This window comes from Mauremys mutica, chromosome 23 (genome assembly GCF_020497125.1).
Source record: "Mauremys mutica isolate MM-2020 ecotype Southern chromosome 23, ASM2049712v1, whole genome shotgun sequence".
NCBI classification, from domain to species: domain Eukaryota; kingdom Metazoa; phylum Chordata; order Testudines; family Geoemydidae; genus Mauremys; species Mauremys mutica.
In genome coordinates, this window is record NC_059094.1 from 14,863,873 (window position 1) to 14,878,733 (window position 14,861).

At 41.0% G+C, this 14,861-nt stretch overlaps 1 protein-coding gene across 2 annotated transcripts; it reads right to left on the reverse strand.

The window, feature by feature from the left end:
- Nucleotides 1-1,092: 1,092 nt before the first annotated feature.
- LOC123355265 (zinc finger and BTB domain-containing protein 8A-like) lies at nucleotides 1,093-12,127 on the reverse strand. Of its 2 annotated transcripts, XR_006575039.1 has the most exons (5): nucleotides 11,944-12,076; nucleotides 9,928-10,893; nucleotides 6,728-6,897; nucleotides 5,967-6,060; nucleotides 4,512-4,638 (listed from the first exon to the last, which is right to left on the reverse strand). XR_006575039.1 is itself a non-coding variant. In XM_044997550.1 (4 exons), the coding sequence occupies exons 2-4, from the start codon at nucleotides 10,862-10,864 to the stop codon at nucleotides 4,306-4,308; spliced, it is 1,440 nt and encodes a 479-aa protein (XP_044853485.1). In that variant the 5' UTR covers nucleotides 10,865-10,893; nucleotides 11,944-12,127; the 3' UTR covers nucleotides 1,093-4,305. The 2 variants fall into 2 exon arrangements, 1 of the variants encoding a protein (XP_044853485.1); XM_044997550.1 differs by lacking the exon at nucleotides 5,967-6,060 and having other exon boundaries at nucleotides 1,093-4,638; nucleotides 11,944-12,127.
- Between the last annotated feature and the right edge of the window lie 2,734 nt (nucleotides 12,128-14,861).

Sequence of the window (14,861 nt, forward strand, 5' to 3'; positions counted from 1 at the left end):
GAGGAAGTTAATTCAACAATTGTGAGCAGCCTTCTCAAGGTGTTTAGAGGTGCAAGAAGTCAGCTGACTTATCTGTGGTCTGGCAGAGTACCAAGAAGAGAGTATTACAATCAGTTGATTTCGCCAGATAGGACTGTTCAATACAAAAAGTAACCTATGAAGCCAGCAAGATATCAGCCCCATTTCCATTAAAATTCTCTCAGCCAGGGCTATGGGTTTTTTTTTTCTGGGCATAAATAGAAGGGGCTTCTGGAGAAGAGCTGTAGGACATTACTACCTAACATGCAAAGAAAGTGATTAGAAGCAAAAAGTTTTCATGAGGAGATGTTTAAAAAATTAGGACTATTTACATTTAGAAAAGGAACAGAGGGAACATGATAAAGTATGTAAAATGATGAATGATAAAGAATGTCAGGCACTTCTGTATACCCTGTTTTGCAGTACAAAAATATGTGAACAATAAATCAAATTAAAAAGGCAAGTATAAAACTGATACTTTAAAATACAAAACATATTTACCTGTTGAAATCACTGCCTCAAGATAGTCTCATAGCTTAATAAAAATTTCAAAATGGATTAAACATGACTAATAAAAACCATTCAGGTTACATTAGCTAGGATAAATGTACAAAACTGTAGAAACCATTGTGCGTCAGGACATTGCCAGCCACTAACTGCCTAGCGGTGGGAAAAAAATTCCCTCATGTGAGCAGGTTGCTCCATAACTGCCCATTACAAGGGTTTTGTACTTTCTTCTGAAGCAGCTGCTATTGACCACTCTTAGAGATAGATAAATGTCCTCCTAATCAAATATCCTGACTCGGACCAGCATTTCTCTGCTCTAAAAAGAAAAACCCCACATACCCAATAGACCAGTGGTTGTCAAACTTTTTTCTGGCAACCGAGTTGAAGAAAATTGTTGATGCCCGCAATCCAACGGAGCTGGGGATGAGGGATTTGGGAGGGGCTCGGGGTTGGGGCAGGGGTAGAGGAGGGGGTCAGGGCTTTGGGATGGGGATGAGGGGTTGAGGTGCAGGAAGGGGCTCCAGGTTTGGGGGGCCTCAGGGTGGGGCAGGGGATTGGGGTATGTAGTTACATCAGGCAGCTCCTGGTCAGCGACGGCACTAAGGCAGGCTTCCTGCCTATCCTGGCACTGCAGACCACACTGAGTCTCAGAAGCGGCCAGCAGCAGGTCAGGCTCCTAGGCAGAGGCACACAAGCGGCTCTGCATGGCTCTTGCCCGCAGGCACCTCCCTCTACAGCTCCCATTGGCCGGGCTGGTGCTCAGGGCAGGGGCAGAGCCACATGGTCCCCCTGCCTATGAGCTGGACCTGCTGCTGGCTGCTTCCGGGACGCAGCATGGTGTCAAAACAGGTCGGGACTTTTAACGGCCAGGTCGGCAGTGCTGAATAGAGCCACTGTGACCCAGTACTGGGTTGCGACCCGCATTTTAAAAACCACTGCAATAGGCTACACACTAGATGTCATCCTCAGCAGATGTAGCCCAAGTTATATGTGTGATCCTAAAGCCCTCTCCCCCTCACCTGCTGTGATCGCTCAATATTCTGGCACAGTGGAATTTATTACTACCTGGATTTTATTGTGGCTGACTACTGATTGAACAGTTTTCCCTCTTACCTGTAAATCAGGTTTCTGTTAGCAAATTACTAAATGAACTGCTTACTGAAGCTATTCAGGCTTTCTATACACATTCCTTTGTTAGGTCTGAAAGTTAGTTCAGGTTGGTCATGCAATGTTTTACAAAGTTTTAATTATAGTGTATTATGAGTTCTGGCAGAAATGGAAGAACTCTGCTTGGATTTCTTGCCTCTGCCAGCCACTACAGGAGTTTTGTCAAGGTGGAAAACTTCAAGAGTTTTCTGTGCAGTTTCAGAGCAAACCCATTGTGCAAATTTCTGCGTGAAAAGGAACATAAAACAAATTTTGACAGGTGATAGCAGGGGGAAATCTGGAATAATTAAAATTAAAATCCGCTATTAGAGCCCTGAAGCAATCTCCTTTTTTCCCTGTTTTATCTGAGCCCACCTCTGGTCATCCCATTCTTCCATATGAAAAAGAATGGACAAGACTTTCTCTGCAGACAGTTAACATTGTTTCTGAGGCAGACAAAGGTAAAAGAGGGTATTCCTCTCCCTAGAAGATGAGCATGCTACTCCTGGACTGCTCTCAGCCTCTGCCAGTGTAGAAATCTATGATCTCCAGGAAGGCATTGCCCAGGTTTTCATTTAACATTCCCGCTAGCCATCAACATCCCAAAAAGAAAATGATGCTCTCTCAGGTAATGCAGATATTAAATTAAGATTATGCATCTTTACATAAGTGGATTTCAAGTAGTGCTTTTTAAAAATGTAAATGGGTAGAGAGGTTACAATAGTACACATTTGTAACGTTGCTGTAGTTAATCCAGACGTCAGGCAAGCATGCTTATTGATATAGTGCAAAGAGATAGTAAATTGCAGGTTGTATCAGAGAAAAATTCAGTCAAGGAAGATTTATGGAAAACAGAAATTTAGGGCATAATCCTGCACCCACTGAAATAAATGATAACACCAGTAATTTCCATGAGGGCAGGATGAAACTTTTAATAATTATGTCCAATTATCTTTAAATTATTTCTGTCCAAGATAAGATTGTAGAAAAGCACACTAGTAGCAGGCGTGTGTTTGTTTCACGTTTGCAGTGTTGGTTAACTCACTATATCAGAGAGTAAAAGTGGCTTATTTTTTCTCAGCAGCATTCTCTGGTTGGCACTAATCACCTCTTGTATTCTAATTGTAGACAAAGTAACCAATTGTATGTATGGTTTTCAGTGTATACTGTTCACTACGAAAGCTTAGAAAAAGATCACAAGGTTCTCCTGGTGACTGAATGACTTTGGGAACAGTAAGTACGTGGGGACCCTTTTACCTTAAACTCACCAGTTCAAATTTAGTACAGATCACTATAGACCAAAATATTCAGTGGCTTAGATTAAAATTAGTTGGTATTAGTTCAGTTTCTAATTACCAGGTGTACAGGTTAGTTAGCTGTGACACCATTGTTGATAATGTAATGAGGGGACAAGGAAGGAACTAGCATGAAGGCTAAAACAACCCTTTTCACCCCAAAGGTGTTTCCTTTACAGCAGTTTTGGGAAGCTTGAACTGCTATTGATAGTGCTGTACCTGTTCTAATAACTAACAAATCTGAGTCATGGTGAGCAAGGCAATATCTTTTATTGAACACATTTCTGTTGGTGAGAGTGACAAGTTTTTGAGCAACACAGAGCTGTTATTCAGGTCAGAGCTCTGTGTGGCTTGAAAGATTGTCTCTCTCACCAACATAAGTTGGCCCAAGAAAAGATATTACTTCACCCACCTTGTCTCTCTAAATATCCCGGGACTGACACAGCTACAGCTACACTACATACAATTCTCAGTCATGTCAGTTTGGCACTTTTGAGAAGTACAAAAATTCATTACTTTAAAAAATTGCTTTCCTTCGGTAGTTAACAAAAGACTGAGTGTATTTTGACGGGAAGAATGAGTATTCCCGATTTTCAGAGTATCACTTGATTTGTGATGCATTGACTAGAAGTTATATCCATTTGTTTATTTTCTGGAGAAAAAAGTTTTCCTGAATGAATGGTCTGCTACTGTTTTTTTTTTTTCCTTATTAGAAGAAGTTTTACAAAAAAGTGCTTTTCTAGATATGTGCTATCACATCTAAAACATTTTATATACAATATTTCTGAAAACTTTTCCTGGCTTCTCTAAACTTGATATCAAGAAATTATTAAATTCCATTGAAGGGCACCCTCATTTCTGTATTTTAAAGAAGATTTTGTTTATGTTCTATACTGGGCTACCTTGTTATATTTAGCTGTCACCAGGTGATACTGGATATAAACTCCGCTCTCCCCCACCCACCACCTATAAAAGTTTAAAATAGGGTAATTTACAGTGAAGTTTTAAAGTGTTTTTACCCCCCCATACACAATGAAAAAGGTTTGAGAAGAGAACCACGGTCTGCTATACAGTTATCGTAGTAGTTCAGTTTCATTGTTCATCCATTATTCCATCTCAGGATGGATTCTTTCTAATGAAGCAAAATATCGATACTTTGAGTAACAAAATTCAAAATGGACTCAATGGCATGTCCATAAATGCATGCAAGTTTAGACAAGTTCATAAGAAGCCAATATAGTAGATCTTTGTATATTAACAGGCTGGTTGGGGGCTAATGGTCAAGACACTGGAAGTCAATGTAAGAGGGGAGATTTACTAATTCTCAGTTCACTCACAACTACCTAATATTTGGCTTTACTTCCTGTTCTTCTGCTTCATCTTCACTATCATCAACCTGTTGGATGACCAAGTCAGTAGACCCATCCTCCACAATCTCCACATCAGATCTGTTGTCTTCACTGTAGTGCCACCTGGAATCTTTATCCCCTTCTTGTGGAAATTCAAGCTGTGGTTCAGCCTCCAAGTCAATGCGGATGCTGTCTATACCAGCTTCAGCCAGACACTCATTACAGAGTCTGTAACGTCTTGTCCCCTCTTGCACCACTTGTCCCGTCAGCTCAGTCACATGGCGCTTACACTTTCTGCAGATTGGCTTACAGGCCTGATGAATCTGAAAATTGAAATGGATAAAAGCTGATATTTTCCTCAGAGTAGGATAGCCAAACAATTCTTTGTTTTTGTTTTGTGAAAAGGCAGTCAGATATCATTTGACAACTTTGTGCTTCACAGGTATATAAAGAAATAAATTAATTTAGGCTGATTTAAACAAACCTACTGGGTAGCCCAAAAGGAGATTTCACAGGGGAGCTGAAAACCCTATGTTGTGATCTCAACAGTACAGAGCACTTGCCTTTTTTGAAAAGTTCTGTCTCTGTTTAAAGTTTATAAGGCCTCAAGGACAGGCCTGGTTGGGAAATTAAACTTTTAATGTTAAAAATCCAGGCAGCTTAGCAAAATTCTAACCACCCCTGTGAACTGAGTTCTGGCTTCATTATTTCATAACTGGGAATTAAAAAAAAAAAATCAGCTACAAAAAAATTGTGATTTGTTAATGAAGTAGTATGACTGAAATGTGCTCATTCAACAATTTGATATTTCAATTTCATATACAAAAGTTACCAAATAAAAATATTAAGAGGAAAAGCATACAGGCTTGTGTGTATGTATACCAGAGTTTTCTGTCACAGATCACCTAATTTCATCTTTCTGTAATTGGCCTAAAGATCTATATATTACCAACGCACATAATTTTCAACCTGTCAGGGTCCAAAAACATGAACTCAATATGTGACACAAAATAATTATTCATTCATTAAGATGGATGTAGGATTAATTCCTTAAGTGTAAATAGCAAGTTTAATTATTATTTTTCTGATATAACTTTTTGACAATATAAATGAGAAGATGGCAAATGTGTGTGGAAAACAGTTAGCTTTGGGCCTGAATTGAGGTGAGTTGACAGTTAATGAAATCCTCTGGTTTGAGTGGTAGTCTTTTTTTTGGGGAGGGTGGGGGAAAGGAGTAGAAAGAAGGTCACAGTGTCTAGTCATCAGTGCCACTTATGTGATTTGCTAATACTCACTGTACGTATATGCATATAAGCATGGATAACCATGTAAAAAAAATAGTCTAGTACACAGCTATTTCAGTCTTAAATAAATTGTTTGATGTATGTACATTAAAATGTACACCATATACTGTAATAAGGCTTTTTAATCTATGGTAAAGGCCTACAGGACAATTGTGAAAAGGAAACAAGTACATGATTTTAATTTTCATTATGAAACCATTAAAATGATAGCACAGGAATAGCTTAAAATATCAAAAGGATTATAGTGCTTTCACACCATGGTATATCCCTCTCTAAAGAGCTTGCTCTTCTGGGATAACTTTTAGGCTATTCCTCTCACCCTGTGTCTTCACTCCTACTTTTCCCACCTGTTACCACATGCAGCTCCTCCTCTCAGCCAGTGGCGCAGCTGCAGTTGCTCTAGGTCCTCCATCCACCCTGCCAGATCCCTCTTCTACTTCTCTGTTGACATACAACCCTTTTCAAATATTACAGCTTATCTCCCCAGTACCACCAGTTTTACCTTATTCCTGAACTTATTTAAAAAAAAAACATTAAATAGGTATTAAAGAAACAAAACCAAAATTTAAAAGTGCTACACTTGTGTGCAAGTCTACCTACTACTGTACTAATACTTAAACTGAAAATACAGAATTTTTCTTTACTTTATGTATAGTCAAATTTGTTAGTCAGTTTGTTTCCTCATTTATACGAGTCTTTCACAGAGCAACAGGGAAGAGGGAGAAGTGATTTTTAAGACAAAGAAATTGATGGGGCAAGAGTAGTGCCAAAAACTACTTTCAGCTCCTTTTGAGCGACATTCACCCATCTCCAAAGGATTCACACAAGGCCTATGCCCTATTCTGAGGTCTTGAATTTTATATAGCCCTTTTGCAGGCCCTCTAAACAAGGATGATTAAATTTTCAAGAGGATTAAATTTCAAGTCGACATGTTTTTAAACCACTAGAGTGCCGTTTTATATTAACCTTGCTTTAAGAAAACTGGCATAATCATGCCAAGCAGATTGAGTAACTTAAAATAATATGCAGCCATACTACATTATACTCCAAGACATACACTTGTACACACATTAAATGAAACCATGCAGTCTTTGTCTAAAATACATACTGTTCGAAAATGGCTACTTAGGTGGTCTAGCCTGCTAAATCTTTTTCCACATGCCTCACATGGATAAGGTCGTTCTCCTGTATGGCAACGAAGGTGGCGCTTTAGGTCTGCTTTTCGCTTCACCACATGAGTGCAGAATGGGCACTTGAATCTCATCCTGGGCAGATCATCTGTTACAAAACAATCCTATTAAATATCTGAAAAAGTCATAACAGGTCCAATAATGTGACAAATTCTAAAAGATACTTTTTCTAATTTATAAATTATGTTGACTATGAAAAATCAGCAGAGCTAGCAGAACTGCATGTTGTTTTCATTCTGAAAGAGTGAATTAACATCACAAATCTTTCAAAGTCAACCCTTCAGTTCCACAGGATGCCATCATTTTTTCATGTTAAATATATAGCAGTGGAATAAAAGAAAAAGGACTTGACAATTGGCTATACTAAAATGGATAAGAATAAAAATAAAGGATATTGACCTAACTTGCAGGATGAAACTAGGGAGTCACTGAAGTTTATTTTGAAGGGTTAGTGTTTATAAGCCTGCCTGGACAAACACTTTGATTATAGTAACAATACAATTTGATAAGATAGCTATTTCAGCCATTCAAAATTACTACCTTTGTAATGTTAGTGTCTGAAAGATTAGTGTTTCTACTAGTTATACTGTACAGCTCCACTGCCAGCAGATCAAGGCAGAATAACTGAGGCGTAAATATACAAAGTTGTTTCATGTCTCAAAAATAAAATAAGTTGAAATGCCAAAGCAGTAACTAACAAAAAATGTCAGGGAGTTAACCTAAAAATTGAAAATATATATATATATATATATATAAATATAAATGGCAAACAACTACATAGCACTTTCATAATGATTTTCACCAGTAAACAAACATTATTATCCCCATTTTACAGATAAACAGCTTTAGGCCCCAATCATTCAAAAAGACCTTTTTTATACTTAATTAACTGTAAGCATGTGGATAGTCCTATTGACTTCAGTATTTACAGGACTGGGACGTAAATGGTTTGCCCAAGATCATACAGCAAGTCAGCAGTACATCTGGAAATAGAACACAGGTATCTTTTCTCCTATTGCTATGCCCTTCCACCACATTATAAAGTTGTCATCACCATGACCTCCCTCTCTTCCTCCACAGGCTATTTAAAAAAAAAAAAAAAAAAAGCATGATGAGGGCAGGGGGAGTGTTCCTTGACTGGAGATGTGCAATTAAGAGTAAAACAGTTTTGAGGAACAAGATTCCCTACTATTGGCGTAGATCTTGCTGGGCATGAGTAAACTTGCATATAGCTTGATTTGAGTGCAAGGTTAAACTGTAAACAAGGGTGTGACAAGCTATGTGCTGGAGATGGTGTTTTTGGGCTAGTTGCGATAAGTGGGAACATGCTGAACTGATAAGCTTGAAATGTAAGTCAGGTGAGGAGGTAAGCGATTGGTCTTTACACAATCTGCAACATGATTGGTCCTTACTCGATCCATATACTGTGTAAACCAATTAGATTCAAGCAGCATAAATGTTAGTAGATAGGAAACTGTGTACTGTGTGATATGATGTAGAATCGCGGTATAATCCTGTACCTAAAACCCCTGGGTTTTGCCTGACTAGCGTGGGCATAGAGCTATTACATCCTAATAAAGTAACTTGAGTGACCAGCTAGAGTCAAACTGAGATTTTGGATCCCAGAAAACTGCATGAAGTTTTCTTCTAGAATTGGATGAGTTGTTCTGGATAAGTCAAGTGGAAGAGGTCTCGGAGGGAATCCCAACACCTACTTCTGCTCTGTTGCTTCTTTGTTCCTAAGATTCATGCCAGTGCCTTCCCAGAATGTGAAACAGGATAAAATAAGCTGCATTCTGATACCCTTCACTTCCACAGGAATCTTTGGTTGGTAAATCTTAAGTGATCGTATTTCTGATCTCTAGTGTTTGGTTGTCTGCCACTTAAAACTTGAATTTTGTAAAGATATGTATTCTCTGGAAGACTACCTGTATCGCCCAATAGTTGGCAGAACATTATAATTATTGTGCATTACTAATTGTGACCAAAGGAAGAGGTGATAAAGCAAAAACTCACAAGAGAGTCCAATTATTAGAGTATAATTTCAAAAGATATTTTGGGAACATGGATACAGGAGAAGTTTTAATCAACAGAATTAAATTTAAAAAAAGAAAAAAAAAAGTCACAAAGTTTGAGACCTGAAAAGGCTGGCCTGATTTAGCTGCCAGTCTCTGCCAAAGTTTTAATACTTCTATGAGAACTTAAGACTTTGATCCTACATACCTTAGGAAAAAAAACAAAACAACAATCCACTTTGGTTCCAGCTCCAACTAGTAGTCTCTGTGATATTCTCTCTACTAAAAAGAGAGCTTGGGCTAAAATCAGCTACTGAGAGTGTACTGTCACAAACAGCTCCATAATTCATGAGTTAGAACCTTACCTTGCTCTACATTAACTGTAAAACCCCAGGAAAGAGAGATCTGGGCATCATTGTGGACTGCTCAGCGATGCTGCATACTGAGCAGAAGTCAACAGTAAAGCAACAAGTATTAGAATGTAAAAGGAATGGATTAAAAACTAATGTAAAAAGATAATACTGTCAGGTGGTACACCCTCACTAGGAAATATTGTGTTCCATTCTGGTCACCATATCTCAAGAAAGATGTAGCAAAAATAAAGGGAATATAAGTCAACGGCGCTACAGATTTACCCTAGCTGAGAACCTATCCCAAGGTCCCTAATAGTTTGCTGCATACCTTTGATACATGACTTTTGTTTCTGTGTCTACCAAAGGGCACTGGGGTTAATGCAATAGAATTACAGTGGGAGAAGGAAAGTAGTGAGAGCTCTAATTCTGTGAAACTCACCCCATTTTGGAATCCTTCCAAAGCTTGAGAAACCAATTCAAAAGTTAGTGACTTAAAGATACCGTACATAGCCATAACGGAGTAATACCACATAGGGAATATTACTTTCCAATCTTGCATTTCTAGGCAATGCAGCTGAATGTATTCCCTCCCCCCTGCCTTTTGGGTGCAGTCATACCTATTTCCCCATTGTTAGAGCTAGTGATATAATAGATTGTTATATAAATTTTCCATTGTAACTTTCATACAGTAAAGATTCAACAACATTTTTGAAAGAACTGAGGGGAGAGGTACAAATGACCAACTCTTACCTTCAGCCCAGCTCCCCATTACACCTAAAATTGAGGGCATATTGCCATATTGCTCATCTGCTTTTGAGGACTTTGACTTGCTAGAAGAATGGGGTGATTCATGGTCTTGCTGTGCCACACCCAAGCTCCTTGACATCACATCAGACCCCTGACCATACTGATATCCAGCATGGGCAGAGTCAATTTCTGTGTCAATTTGGACTTCCTCCTCAGATTGAGAAACGTGGCTAGTGGGGTCTGAGGATCGGTCTTCAAGCTTGCTTGATTTATAATGGGGAATATCAGAAGATTGTTGCAATCCTAAATGTCTAGTTTTTTTAATGGAATCCTGCCTTTGGTCATGTTTGGCCAGCTGCTGCGCATTTCTTTGAGAAGTTGGATAGTAGCTGAAATTGCTCCAAGCATTTCCACTCATCACACAAGTCCCTTGATCAGGATTTAAGTGAGAATGTGGGGGACTGTTCTCTGTTCTCCAATCAGCACCATACAAGCATGAGCGTTCCACACCATTGGAATTTACATCTTTGTCTGACAGGCTGAAATATCTATCCTTCTCCTTCTCACTGATGTCCAGTGATGACTTAATGAAGGTCTTACAAACACTAATAACATCAGTCATCTGAAGATAACTAGCAGCTGACATGACCTCAATGACATTCTGGCCAGTGAGAGAGAGTTTGCCAGAATACACAAAATCCAGAATAACTGTAAATGTGTCAGGAGAAAATGCCTGGAAGGTAGCTGTGGTTGGCTGACTTGTCTCCTTTGAGCTCTGGGAAAGGAGCATTTTGAAATAACCACTACTGGCAAACAGCACATTTCGATGTGCTTTGAAAACCTTTCCCTCAACCAGGATACAGCAGTCACAGAATAAGTCTTGCTTGCGCTGCTCATTTAGTTGCTGCAGGAGATGAAATTGATGGGAAGATATCTCCATTCCAAAAAAGGGTAACAGGAAGCGTTGCTCTACAATAAAGAATAATTACAATCTTGACATGCTACGTGTAAACCAGAGTTGCTGAACCCAATTCTAAAAGCAGCTTTTTTATTATTATTATTAAGTAGAAGGATGCAGTGTGCACCGAGACCATGCGTTCTCTTTCCAGAGGAACACCCACCTTAGCACAGGGAGGAGAGGAGCAAAATCAACACCACTACGGGCACAGCCTCTGGACGGAGGGGACCAAAGCGGCAGCGAGAAGCCGCCGCACGAACTCGCAATGGACACCAAAGCCGCCGGCACCACGACATTGGCGGAGGGCGCTGTCACTCAGCCGCGCGGCCAGTCCGAATTGGTTCTTCACCCACCGGGAGTCAGGGACGCCCGACGGCGCGAGACACGCCCGCCCAGCGAAGAGGGGCAGCAGCGCCTAGCGACTAGAGCCCGCAGTACCCTCGGCCGCGGCAGGCGGTGCCGGCCGCCTTCCCAGGGGCCGAGGCGCCAGTGCCCGACAGCAGCTCGGGGGAGCCTGCGGCCCCCACCGCGCCGTGGGGCGCAAGCCCGGCAGGAGCCTGCGGGCTTCCCGGGTGGCTGGAGCTCCTACACCCGCTCGCTCCCGGGCAGTTCTCCGCAGGCTCACACCTCTCCCTTTGTGCGGCTCCCGCAGGGCCCCCGCCAGCCCGGCCGCCCGCCCGACGTTGCCCGCGCCGCCCCTGCCCAGCTGGCTGCGTGCGAACCCTGCTCCCCGGCCGCCTCCTCTCGCCCCGCACCCGCCTCCGAGCTCCCGCTTCCCACCAGCCCTTTGTTGCCATCCCCGGCCCCTCGCAGCCGCGCCTGGGGCTGCAAATGGCGCCCGCTGAGGTCTCTGCAAACGCGGCTCGCTCGGGGCTAAAGCTCGGCTCCGGAGAGCGCCCAGGCTCGGGAGCGTCCGCAGAAGGGCCCCAGCCCCCTTCGGGTCTGAGAGCCAGCGGGAGCCGCTCGCTGCCCCTTGCATTCGGCTCGCTCGGGGGCCGCTTCAGCCCCCGAACCCCAACGCCCAGTCCGGCCTGCCGGCGTGGTGCGGAGCCGCCACTTACCGGCTGGGTTCCGCGGGCTGCGGCTGCTGAGCCGGAGAGAGCGGGAGGTGGGTGCGGGATCCCCAAACCCCTGGGCCGGGGCTCTTTGCCGCGTCAATGCAATTTGCGGGGCCCGCCGCCCCAAACCATGGAAGCCCGAACGTGAGAGAAACAAAAGGTATTTGCTGACGTGGGCGTTGGACAGAGACGCCCGAGGGCTGGGGACACAATTAAAGGGGCAACGCACCGATTGCAGGCACAACCCAGCAGCTTCCGCTGCCTGAGCTTCCCTTCCAGTGTGGCGCTTTCCTCGTCTCACACCCGCCGTCCCACATGCTCCCCAGGAGGGAACGTGATGTCCTAGATGCTTCCCCTTCACACCTTTGTGTAGGACAGGGGTTTTGATGCCCAAGATCCATCTGCCACACACCCGCATGTTCCCCTGAGGGAATGTAATGCTCCTGTCCTGCCTCACACCCACTTTCCCCTCAAGGCACCTGAATGCCTCAAATTGTTCTTAACCCCCTCAAGCTTTATGATTTAGGCCCTGGTGTTCCATTTCTTTCTCTTCCTGACATACTCTTCAGTAGAGTTTTGAGGCCCTGTCCTTTCTCACCTCCTGCATGCTCTACTTTACATCCTTCCCATACTCCAGACCAGGGGTGGGCAACCTATGGCATGTGTGCCAAAGGCGGCACGCGAGCTGATTTTCAGTGGCACTCACACTGCCTGGGTCCTGGCCACCGGTTGGGGAGGGGCTCTGCATTTTAATCTAATTTTAAGTGAAGCTTCTTAAACATTTTAAAAACCTTATTTACTTTACATACAACAATAGTTTAGTTATATATTATAGACTTATAGAAAGAGACCTTCTAAAAACATTAAAACGTATTACTGGCACACGAAACCTTAAATTAGTGTGACTAAATGAAGACTCGGCACACCACTTCTGAAAGGTTGCTGACCCCTGCTCCAGACACTTTAAGAGATGCTCTGTTCCTTACTTTTCACTCTTAGCTGAGCCCCCAGGGCTGGTGGGATGCCCCAGTTCCTGCCACAATAAAACTTTAATATGATTTTGTACATGAGATGAAAGCACTATCTGCCAGCAGAAGGGCCAGATTTTATATCATTTTGTTTGGCAAAGAAAAGACACACAAACTGTACATATGTTAAATGTATTGGACATATCTGTGTAATCCTTGTATACAAAATCATATACCTAGTTCTACAGAGCACATTCTCTTTGTATCTGTTTAAAACTTGCAGTTGCTGACTCAACCCTTAGGGATACTGCTTTGTGAGTCCCCCTGTATGTATGTGTAAATGATAGGCAGCTGATGACAAAAGGAGAAATAATTTTTGTGGTAAAGTAAATTAACACCAAGTACTTAGATTAGCATCGTCTTCACAAATTTCTCTTTGTGCTTTTGCACTGCTTCAGACTGAATTACTGACTACGTATGATGGGTCAAATCCTACAATCCTTAGTCAAAACAACTCACATTTATTCAAATGGGTTTTTTTTTTACCAAATGAGGACTTTAGAATATGGATCTGCCCTGTAAGGTCAAAAATCATCTGCAAGTGCCCCCCCCCAATATATTCCCAAGAAAACAGTAGTACTGGAAGCTTTAACAGAACTACTGTTCTCCATAACTTCAGTTTCCTGATTCTGTAGTGTACCATCATCAATATTTTTATAATACAAATGAAGGAATACCAGATTAGTGTGGGGCATGGTTAAATTTATGTCTAAAAAGAATGGCATCTATCATATAATAATGAGTGGAAACTACATGGGGGAAATGCTTCATCTAATAACTTTGTTTCACAGATGGCAATGGCATGGGTATGTGACTGATATGTAATAGATTATAATATTTTCTCCTTTGATGTTTAGTTTTGTATTACTTGCAACTTTATGCATTCTTAAATGCAACATACATTAACAATGTATCTATTTTATTAGGCAATAATCTTATGAATAAATTATTGCAAAATTAATAAGTATTTTTATTTTCTAACTATAGGCCTGATTCTACAAAGACTTGAACACATGCTTAATATGACTTCAGCAGGTCTTGAAGTTAAGCATATGCATAAGTTTTTGCAGAACCAAGGCCTATGGTTGTCCTAGTAGTCAGACATTCCTGTGAAGCAGTGGCAATAGAGGACATAATCAATGTTCTGGAAGATAATATCCCATCATTTTACTCTGGATAAAATTACAGGAGTGTTACCGTGTGTGAATAAGAAGACCCATTTGTATTATAGTAGGAGATTTATTGGATATGTGTAGTTATCACATTGTTTAACATAGAACAAGTGAAAAAATATGCACTAAAGTCCAAGGGGGAATTCCCAGTACCATTTAAGTCAAGGGTAAAATTTCCACTGACTTCAATAGGGTCACAATTTCCCTCTTTATTTCTTGCAAAAAGTGACATATTCATTTATTGAAATGACAAAAGATGTTACTCAAAAATAATGTTTTTATTGCTATTAGAAAATACAGTACCTTAGTTGTGACTAAAGAAAAATCTTTGGCAATTGTTGCTTTTTAAATTAAAGCTTTCTGTATATTTATTTTTACTTAAAGATATTGGCTGAAATCCTGCTGCCTTAAAATCAATGGCAAAATCCCATTGATTTCAGTGTGGCCAAGATTACACCCATATGATCAAGTATTTTAATCCTAAATTTGGATAGTAAGGCTAGTTAGAGAATATGTAAGGAATTCTGATATCAGAAAGAAAAAACATAAGTCACTACTCCATTGTTAGATTGTTTTAAAACCATTACAGGGCCAATAAAAATCAAAACCTGCAACAGTAAAAAGTATTCCTAGATCTCTATTAAGAGTGCTGACAGTATAATCAATTATTGCTTAATAAACAAAGTAATTAATTTAAGACATATTAGCTTTTAAGTCCTTT

Coding starts and splice junctions, on each gene's coding strand:
- LOC123355265 (XM_044997550.1), bottom strand. CDS start 10,864: ATGGAGATATCTTCCCATCAATTTCATCTCCTGCAGCAACTAAATGAG. Junction 6,898..9,927: donor AATGGGGAGCTGGGCTGAAG/GTAAGAGTTGGT, acceptor GTTTTGTAACAG/ATGATCTGCCCAGGATGAGA. Junction 4,639..6,727: donor TAAGTAGCCATTTTCGAACA/GTATGTATTTTA, acceptor TTCAATTTTCAG/ATTCATCAGGCCTGTAAGCC.